This window comes from Aulostomus chinensis, chromosome 22, assembly GCF_037954235.1.
Source record: "Aulostomus chinensis isolate RoL2024-O1b breed Wild chromosome 22, RoL_Achi_v1.0, whole genome shotgun sequence".
Lineage (NCBI taxonomy): Eukaryota > Metazoa > Chordata > Actinopteri > Syngnathiformes > Aulostomidae > Aulostomus > Aulostomus chinensis.
Genome location: NC_141341.1, coordinates 7,665,007 through 7,675,511, shown reverse-complemented (window position 1 = coordinate 7,675,511; position 10,505 = coordinate 7,665,007). Strand labels below are relative to the sequence as shown.

The window sequence follows — 10,505 nt, the reverse complement described above, 5'->3', positions numbered from 1 at the left end:
CAAGCCTCTGTGTGTGTGTGTGTGTGTGTGTGTGTGTGTGTGTGTGTGTGTGGTGTAATTTGTCTAAGTTACTTTTTGCCGTGTCACAGACTTGTGACCCATCAAGGTGAACCCCGCCTCTCGCCCCATGTCGGACACAAAACTAACGAGCCGCTCGGCTTCAAGAAATTGTACATTATACAACAAGGCAACACACTTGAGATCTGCAAATAAACACGGCTGACATTAATCTAACCTCACCATTATTGGAGCTCTCATCAGGACACAGTCACTTATTAGAAAACCACTTTTAAGCATTCACGTTGCAGTTTATTATTTACATTTGCATTCAGATTATTTACATACAGTACATGCTTTTACATTCCTTAAAGCAATGCTTGGTTCTGAACAATTAAAAACTCACATCAAGTGGTTTTATTTGGAGGAGATTTTTATGCCATTATTTAGACCAGTGGTTGTCAACTGGGGGGGGGGGGGGTTCCAAATGTCTCAAGTGCAAAAATTACAAACTTTTACACAAAACAAGCTTTTTAGATTCTGATGATTTTATTAGCTTCGTGTGCTTGCACTAGTTTAAACAATAAAATGAAATGATTTTCAAAGTTGTTGCAAGTTTTTAGATGGTAACGAGCACTGTTACCTCACTAATGAGAATACATTGTGTTTCGAGTAGTATTCTTTTAGGCTTTAAGTAGAAATATTAACTGTGATGCTGCAGTTTAAAAAAAAAAAAAATTAAGACATCAAAGCCAAAAATGGACTTTAATCATTCTTATCACAAAACACCAGGCTGATTATTCCCAGGAGACTTGAAAAGGTTGAGAACCACTGATTTACATAAGGAGGAAAACTAAAAGGAAATAAAAATGAATTAACACTACAAATTACTAGCGAACGTTGTGGCACGTTGTGCTGTACAAAGATCCACATGCTGTGTGTGTGTGTCCGACTGACGTGGGATGTTTGAAAAGCAGCTGCTTGAAACTAAAATGTAAATCGGCTCAGTCGGGAGATTAAGAGGCCATGCAGGCGGCACCGGGCGCTTTCAGTTGTGTCTGTTGATTATCTGCTCAGGTTGGGTTGAGCTCTGCTGAGAGGGGTCGCCAACAAACTTCTTGCTTCGGCAAGCTTTAAACCAGACAAGTCTCAAATTTGCCTGTCTGTTTAACCTTTGAGGATTCTGATAAATTAGACCTGTCCGTCCAATTCTTAAGGATTTTTGCATTGAAGAGTTTGCAGTGTTGGAAAAAAGATACTCAGGTGGATTTGTTCCATCCACCACTGCGCCTGACCTTTAGATTTAGAATCCAGATACCAAGATAGAAGAGTAGTATTGGATATGCTTGTGTCTTAAAGGGACAGTTCTGATTTATTGAAGTGGCGTTGAATGAGGTATCGTCATTACAAGGGTCTCACACTCAGTCAGGCTACTGGCACAGCATGAAAGGGATGTCTGACGGTCCAAGAAAAGCTGTGCAAACGGTACAGATACAGCGTGCATGTAAACAGCTTTTGAAGGCTTATTTTGTGGATAAAATATGTTCTTTTTCAGGAGGGTGACACCTTTTTTGGGTGACTACCCTATACAACCCTGCTTAAAAAAAAAAATCAGAACTACTCCTTAACAAGAGGCTTCAACGGTTTACAACCCAGCAAGATATTTCATGTTTTTATGTTTTTCAAAGGTCTCTGCAAGTGTAAAATCATCCTGTAACAATCCAACAACTTTCCCGCCCAGTCATGATGGGTTGTTCTATAAAAGGTTACTTGGTTGACTTTTATGGGACCATATAGGACGTTCCTGTATGTTTCTTCAGGTTCTACAATATAATCCCGGTAGAACTGTGGGAACTTCACAAGGTGACATCCCTTACACCAAGGCAGATGATATTAGAACGTTCTTGTAATGAACAATTTCTACCCTGGGGGACTTTTCCCCTCCTGGAAAGTCTTAACAGGAACATCTTTATATGACCTATAAAGGATAATACTGTTTTTTTGACATCCCAAAAAATTCTTATTTTAAGGTTGGAATTTAACCATAAAATAGCCAAAATAAAACATTCTCCTTAAGTAATGTAGACAACTTCTAACTGCAGGACTTTCAGGTTCAGGAGGTTTCTCCTCTCCTCACCTTTTAGAGAGCTTGGTGAGAACCAAGGTCTCCAGAACGTGGATGCATTAACTGTGTAGTAATCAGAAGGCTTAAAGTCCTACACGCACGCACGCACGCACGCACGCACGCACGCACGCACGCACGTCATCTTTGTTACATTCAAGACTGAACTTGAGACTCACAGCAACCTGTAACATCAGCAGCAGCAGCAGCAGCAGCAGCAGCAGCAGGACATTTCATGAAAAGCAGACTTCAGCTATGAGCTCAGAGGATCAGGACCGTTTCACCGTGGAATAAAGGTCAGTTTACTGATGAAGCAGGATCAGCTACAGAACTTTGCCGAGCTTTTCCGTCCCGAAAGCAACATTAGCGATGAATGTCGGTTCCAAATCAAGCCCAGCTCATCACATGAGGGCCACATCTGGCCTGCCAGTGCCTCAACTGAGCCAAAAAGTGTTCCAGATTAGAGCCAAACGCGCCTGCTACGTGGATAATGATCATCAGTGTAAACAATGAAGTAGCCAGAAGCCCTCACACGTCCCTTCTCACAAGATGTTGACTATTTAAATCTCTCTATTTTGTTATCTCCAAATACGATACAGCTACTCATAACCTGCATTTTACGCCACTCCTTTTTTTTGTTTTGTTTTTTTGTCGTGAATATTTTTGCAACCAAACTTTCTTTTAAACAAATCAAGCAGTCTACTTGGTTCAAGCTGTGGTAGAAATCTCAGTAAGGCACACTTAATAATACACTTTTCTTGGGATCATATAACGGTGCTCCGCAGCCTGTTACATGACATTATACAGTACATCAAATGTGGATGGTTCATAGTGCAAGCAAGTCACCGGTACCGTAACTTTAGCCTTTTCAAAATAAAGCTGCCTGTTATGTAAGGTCGTGTACTTGGGGTTTTGCACACAATGCAGATGGTGCAGAGCTGAAAAGCTGGTCGTCCAAGGACGCCGTCCCAGGAGGGAACACCGGTCACAGATCCTGCAGTTCCAGGCTTTAGAAGTCTTGTCTCTGGAACTGTGACAGCTCAGCATTTGTCCACATCTGTCTCATTCTTCTGGGTCCATTTTTCTCCGTGTAGAACCATCACACCTGTAGAGCATTAGCAAGAGTCAGCCTGGAAATGTGTCTGTTATATAAATGTGTGTTATTCTTTAAAAATATCTTCACTGGAGGGACAGAAACATGACAAACTTCTAATTAGCAACAGAAAAACTGAGAGTCGCAGCTGTTGTTCGAGTGGTGTGAACTGATTCTTTAAGACGAGAGTCTTTTTGTTGTAGACTGAAACTAAAAGCAGTCAAATCACAAAAAAAAGGGAGACAAGAATTAACTATAAAATAATTTAAATGGGACTGAAAATGATCTGCATGAAGTTGATATCAGCTCTGATTAAGGCTAACCACAAAGAAATAGAGATCAATTTTCATCGACACAAATATTTATAATTTTCTTTGATTGAGATGAGAAAAATATGTTGAAAAATAAGTGTAAACAGGACATTTCTACAGGACTAAGACTTTTTTAAAACTTTTTTTTATAAAAAGGCAGAAAAGTTAACACTAGTAAACCCTACTCGTGGTGTGTGTACAGCGCCGTCCATCAGGCTCTGTCTCAGCAGGCTCGTCACCACCTCCAGCTCCTGCTCAGCCTCTCTGACATTCGGGTCCAGCTGCAGGACCTCCTGAAGGTCACTGCTGGCTGACAGGTAGTCCTGCAGATGGAGTGAGACATCCAGATACAGAGAAAGGGTCAAAATGCTTAAACTGGCCAACTAATTGAGGCAGAGATGAAGAGCGGCAGGCACCTGCAAACCCTTGTAAGCCAGGGCTCGTCTGTAGAAGGCTTTCTTATTGCTCGGCTCCAGCTGTAATGCAGCGTCACAGTCCTGTTTGGCCTCCTCGAAGCGATTCAGCTTCAGGAAGCAGATGGCTCTAGAGGGGGAGAGACGAGCAAGGATCACGCTCTGAGGATCAAACCGCCTTCTTCAGGAAATAGTGAAGCACACGTTGCCCTTGTAAAGTACTTCCAAAAATGATCTGGCGAGTGCTACAGCAATAGTTCATCCAAAAATTAAGTGTCAGCCATTATCTGTCCGCCATCATGCTGATGGAAGCTCTATCATCCATTACTACCACCATGTATTTAGCCTCGCTGTTCACTGTAGCCTGTAGTTTCCAGCCCCGGCGCCATGTTTTAAGTGTTTTATGGTCTAGAAAACTTCCCCTGACCTCCACTGACCTAAGGGGTGAGTAGATAATAACTGTAGTCTCATTTTGGGGTGAACTATCCCTTTAGTCTCACTGCTACACAGGCCAAACTATCCCAAATTGGTGCATGAAAGTGAGGCTTTGAGATACCTGCTGAGGTCGCTTACCTGTTTGTGAAGACGGCACATTCGTCAGGTTTTATGGCGAGACATTCGGTGTATTTATCCAGAGCTTCCAAAAAATGGCTTCGCTTGACAAGATCATTGCCTTCCTGTTTCAGTAAAGCAAAGCGGGACTCTTTTCTTCTGGCTGTTGACAAAAAAAAGCAAGAAAATTTAAAAAATCATTGGGAACGCCTGCAACATCAGCAGTCGTGCTTGTCACGCATGTCATTCATGTGTACTGAATGTCAGTGATTCCTCCAGTCAGGTCAGCACGCACACTTTTCCAGGGTCGATACATCCATCGACCCGTCAGCAGCAGCCGGGCGTGAGTTGATTCCTGCTGAGCTAATGACTCAGGACACACACACACACACGCGCGCACACACACACACACACACACACACACACACACACACACACACAGTTTTACCTAAACACTCAGATTCCAGAATATCATCTTTGACCGCCCTTCAACAGCCCAGTTATTGATGGAACTTCCACCCTGAGCTAATTCAGCGCTGCATCAAAGTAGCATTTCCCATGAATGTATCAAGCTAAAGGTCATTTTTCCTCTGACTGACGAGTCTGAACTCCACTCAATCTTTGATAGCAACCATTTTCTGTCCAAAAACTCTTCCGTAGCCTTTTAAACGTTTACTGAAACACTAGGATTCTTCTCCACGCACCGCTTAAACTGGTGGGGAAAAGAAACGGGAAAAAATCAATCACACTCATTGTTTCTATAGCTGAACAGCTTACAGACAATCAGTCCATTCATGAGTAATAAACATGTGCTGCTGTGGCAGTAATGGATGCCTCAGCGCGGTGTGTTCCAGCGCTGGGGGTAGTTTGTTTTCGGGTGTTTTGTCCGCCCATCCTATTCCTGTTCATACGCTGTCTCAGCAATAACTTGATGGAATTTCTTTAAATTTGGCACAAAATAAAAAGTTTGGGGGGGGGGGGGGCAAGGGTCACTGTCATGTTACATGTCGGGCTTCCAGATGGAAATTTGTGTAACTGTGAATGTGATCTAGGGTTTTCCTGCAAGGGAGAAACTAAACTACCCACGGAGAACAACTGGGGAAAAAAAAGTTACAATGAAATAAAAATTAAACGAAAAAGAACTCACAGAGGCTGCAAACCTTTGGCCCTAATTTGAGATGGATTTGGTCAGTCCACTCAGCGGGGTATGCCAAAGTTCCTGCTGCCACCAGATGGCGCTACGGCTAATCTGCCCAGGAATTAATGGGCTCTTGCTTGGCCCATTCTACAACCCTCCACCAAGGAGGGAGAGAATCGGTCCTGGGTTGTTGTTTTTTTATATAATCCTGCTGACAAAAAAACACAACCACCAAAAGCATGACCTCTGCCATGAGGTCATGAATATAAATTAACCATACAGAAAAGGTTTCTAGTTTATATAAGGAAGCTCAACTCATCCCAGAACTCCTTTTAAGTATTTACAAGTCATTCAGGTCTTTGGTATCTCAATTTTCTCCAGAATTTCTTATACATGCAGTTGAAGACGGAGAGTGAGAGTGAGGGTGAAATCAGTTGTGAGAGCAGCAGAAGTGTCCAGTTTACTCTGAGTTGTCAATATTTCTCATCCAAATACACTTTTTAAGTCAACCATCATATTTAAGAAGGCAAACTGGATTTATTATGAAGTATTAAACACAGCGAGTTGAGCCATTTCTTATCTGTTGCCCCGGCAACATCAGTGTGATATTGTGAGATTACAGCTCTTTCGCTGTGTGCTATTGCCATGTGTGTGTGTGTGTGTGTGTGTGTGTGTGTGTGTGTGTGTGTGTGTGTGTGTGTGTGTGTGTGTGTGTGTGTGTGTGTAGGCCCTTTGCTCCATCTTCATTTTGCTCTCTCTACATAAAATGTGTCACATTACCAATGAATAATGCTATTTGATTTGTGTGTGTGTTATAGGTTTTTATAGCTGTAAACTCGACGTATTCGATGTGTCTGGTCGGGAGCAGGCTCCAGGAAACCTGACCCGGACTGTTCCATTACAGCAGCACTACAGTATGTGGATCGCCTTCCCTCCTGCATTATTGATGATCCACCAGGGCACACAGACACACATACACACATACAGACACACACACACACACACACACACACACACACACAGAGCGCCTTCACCACTGCTCAGCATTCACATACTGAATCTTTCGCTGACCGACTTCTGCTGCCACATTACAACTCCATTATTCAAGAGTTTCAGTTCTCATGAAAATCATTACGCACTATTGCATAAGACAATATGGTCCAGGGAGGATTCAAATGTCTTTTTCGTGACAAGCCACAAGGAATTTTCCTCACGATTTTCTCACAGCCCAAATGAGGTGATGTCACCTACCTTCTTCCTGTGCAGCCCTGGCAGCTCGGGCCTGGGCCACCTCGGCGCTGACCGGCTTCTCCCGATGCTGCTGTTGGACCGATAGAGGGACGGCCGGGATCTCTGGGAGTTTGTCCCTCCACTCAGGCCCGTCCTGCTCAATCAACATCTTTGTGATTCTGGTATATCGAGAGAAAACACACGTTGACCCAAGTTCAACCAACGCTACTAGAGATTCTTTACTCTGAAAAATCAGATTCACTGTTTCCTGTTTAGCTCTCATTTAGACAGAAAATGTGTTATCATAAATCCTTCATATTAGAAAAAAAAATCCATGATGCCATACAGTTAGATGATATTTGATAGGCTGCCCAGCCCTGCTGTCAGGCCTATCTATCAAGAACAGCTGGTTCCAGGAGGAGAAAATCAGATGTTTGGCCAGATGAAATGTCTAGATGGTACGATTAAAGAGCCCCAATGACCACCTTTGACTTCCTCAGCTCTGCCTCCTATGAAGTGTAGATTTTTTTTTAATTGAACCTGCATAACAAAGCAGTATTAAATGAAAATGTTCTACAAAATTGCCCCGCTCACAAAAAAAAGGTCAAATTTGCATCTGATTGAGTGAAACGTTGAACACGTAGAGGTGAAATAATCCTGCAGCAGCTGTTTCTGAAGGACCTTGAACACTTTAGTGTCTTGTGCAATCAAACAGAAAATGTTTGCTGTCGGTAAATTGGTTTCCGAGAAAAACGGTCAACACTGAGATTAAAAAGACATTTGTAGCTAAAACTAAATATTGTTTAAATCTCATGAAAGTGCCACAAACTGATGAAGCGTGACTCCGATCGGAGAAGAAAATGACGTAATGAATGACGGTTCATTTATCCGTCTGCTCGTCATAGCGGTACAGAAACTTGCCAACGAGAGTTTGTAGCAGTGCAGTTACAGTGTGACACCAGCACACAACTAACACACGCTCCCAGGTCACATGTCCGGGCTACGGCTTAGGCTCCATGTAGACGGCGTGTGTTCAACAGCATGTACAATTTCTAAATTTACAAAGAAAAGTTTGGGAGTGAGTTATGCAGTTTCAATCGCAACTTGTTCTGTTTGATTGCGCAATTGTAACACAAAAGTAACTCCACACCTATGTTAGTTTCCAGCTGACCTGTGGACGCTGTCGTGGGCCGCCTGTACCCCGGTGTCTATCTGCAGGACAGTTTTGTAATCCACATAGGCCTTTCTGTAACGCTCCAGTGACTCATAAGCCATAGCTCTGCGTAACAGGGGCTTCAAGGAGAAGGGCTGCAGCTCCAAGGCTCTAAGAGGATCAGCGAGACACAAAAGACAGAGGATCAAACCTTTAACACCTGTGCACTGTGTCGCAGGTGTAAGTGGGCTGATCTCTCCTTCCATGGTGACATAAACAAGCAGAGAAATACAAGAACTCCCCTCACAAATGGCTACTATGAGCCTGAATAGAAACAGCAGAGGTGATTCTCATCACATACTTGGTACAGTCCAGGATGCAGTCGCTGCTGTTCCCATCCTTCAGGTAACACGCAGCTCTGTTGGAGTGGAGAATACACAGGTCTTCAGGACTATCAATACCTGCAGGAGGACAAAAACACATGCACACACACACTCATGAATCTCATCTCACAAGAGTAAGGCCAGGTTGGTATTAAAAACCAGGAGCGCGTGGCCTCGGTCTTCAGGGGCACAGAGAAATAAAGAGGATAGAACCAGATCAATTTAAAGTAATTAGCCTCGACTGTCCAGAGATGCTTGGGGGGGGAGTGAACCGACAGATAAATGAGCCATCAGTCATTTTCCTCTCCGTCATTTCTCCTCTGAGCTTCAACTGCAGATCCTCCAGCGGGGCATCCATCAGGACATGCAGCCTGCAGCACCTTCCTGCCACAATATCAAGCGTTGTAACCAGCGATGCACAATATTGGACTTTTGCCGATGTGCAGATATTTTTGACTGATTACAGCCGATATAAATATACGGAGATACAGTATACAGATGTCGTTATCTGTACAAAAACAGGTTCATATGATAATCAAACTTTATAAATACTTTTAAACATATAACCTTTGTGAATTTTAAAAAGGGATGTTTTTTTTCTTTTTTAAAGACTGACCGATACCTGCTGATACCAATGACACACTGCTATCATTGATGTTAGCCTGTTTGCAGCAGTAAAAGTTGAGCTATTTAAGGTGAAGCATGAAAATCAGAATTCATTCTCTTAAACGACTGATGATGTTTCATCTCTTTCCCACTGTCTATGGATTTTACCCTAAAAACATTTGATCTCAGCTTGTAGGTCGGCATGCTGTTCTGGTCAGTAGATGATGTTGGTCACGCGTAGCCACAACTGACACGGGACACTTCAGATGATGCTGCCAAAAGACGCTTGTCTCCTGTATCTACCGTTTATGAAGGTTAATATGCCTTCTCTCTGCCTCTGTGCCACAAAGTTGTTGTCGACTCTATAAAGGTGCTTTGTTGTCTTCAAGAAGCTTATCCAAAGTATTAAACTGTTACTACGGATACAGTCTGAAATGAAAAAGTATCCTTTCCTAGTTTTGAGTCCTTACTTGAACTAAAACACTGGTTCGCTGATCAGCAGATTCGTTTTTAACTTAAAAATTCCAGATTCCAACTTCCTAAACACGGCCAGGTGCTGGTTTCTCTTCGTCCTCAATGATTCTAAACTGAATATCTTTTAAACTATCGAACAAAACCAGCATTTTAATGTCAGTCAGGCATCTTTCACAATGCTCTGATGTTTTTTATAAATCAAATCCTTGTTTTATTGGGAAAGTCATACCAGCCTTTAAGTTCTTGTGTGGCGTTCAACGGTTATGACACCTACAATATCAGTAAGACAGATTATTCTAAGACGCTTTATACGACATACTAAGTTTAACAATAGAGTTTACTTATAAACATTATGAAAATACATCTTGCAGCATTAATGTTTTATCTTGAATGATGTGTATTGGCTTCAGGTAAATAAACAGCCAGATTACATCCTCCTCACCTGCTTCAGCACAGCCATCAATGGCCTTGCTGTATTTCTCCAAGGCGTCTCCAAACTGCCCATGTTTGAAGAGGTGGTTGCCCTCGTTCTTGAGCCGGGCCAGGTGAGGAGGAAGCGCCCCAGCAGGAGCATCCAGATAACTTGTGTCCACTGCAGGGCTCTCATGCTTCTCCGGTCCACCAGCAGGGCTCCTCTGGCTGCCATTGGCTACCCTCTTCTCTGGCGCACTCGGGGGCTTCACGCCATCTCCAACCCGGCTTCTTGTCTTACTTCCTGCTGTGGCCTGATGCGGTCTGGTTCCCCCTCCTCCGCTGCCAGGGGGCTTTTCCTGTGTGTTCCCCATCGTTGCACTCCCTCTGCAGTGTGTCCAAACACTTCCTCCCTCCCTCCCAGCTTCTCCTGCTCGAAGAGCCGCAGCTCCATCTGTGCCTGGCTGGGGATTTCTGTTGGACACGCCCCCTGGATGGGATGTCAGGAACGACGTCATTGAGAGGGGGGAAGTGCAACAGAGATGCAGTGCTGCAGTAGGGCAGCCCTGCTAGGAGAGCCTCTCTGGTGGCCCCGCTGGGGTGGAACCTACAGGACAAGGAA

At 43.5% G+C, this 10,505-nt stretch overlaps 1 protein-coding gene across 1 annotated transcript; it reads right to left on the bottom strand.

Annotated features, from left to right (window-relative positions):
• Nucleotides 1–299: 299 nt before the first annotated feature.
• On the bottom strand, nt 300–10,336 carry spag1a (sperm associated antigen 1a). The gene is made up of 8 exons (XM_086193985.1): nt 9,915–10,336; nt 8,371–8,470; nt 8,028–8,180; nt 6,878–7,035; nt 4,510–4,651; nt 3,940–4,066; nt 3,709–3,846; nt 300–3,224 (listed from the first exon to the last, which is right to left on the bottom strand). Exons 1-8 carry the CDS (start codon nt 10,255–10,257, stop codon nt 3,219–3,221), a joined length of 1,167 nt encoding a protein of 388 aa, XP_086050111.1. The 5' UTR covers nt 10,258–10,336; the 3' UTR covers nt 300–3,218.
• Between the last annotated feature and the right edge of the window lie 169 nt (nt 10,337–10,505).

Coding starts and splice junctions, on each gene's coding strand:
- spag1a (XM_086193985.1), bottom strand. CDS start 10,257: ATGGGGAACACACAGGAAAAGCCCCCTGGCAGCGGAGGAGGGGGAACC. Junction 8,471..9,914: donor TGATGGCTGTGCTGAAGCAG/GTGAGGAGGATG, acceptor GTCCTCCTGCAG/GTATTGATAGTCCTGAAGAC. Junction 4,652..6,877: donor CAGGGCTGCACAGGAAGAAG/GTAGGTGACATC, acceptor TTTTGTCAACAG/CCAGAAGAAAAGAGTCCCGC.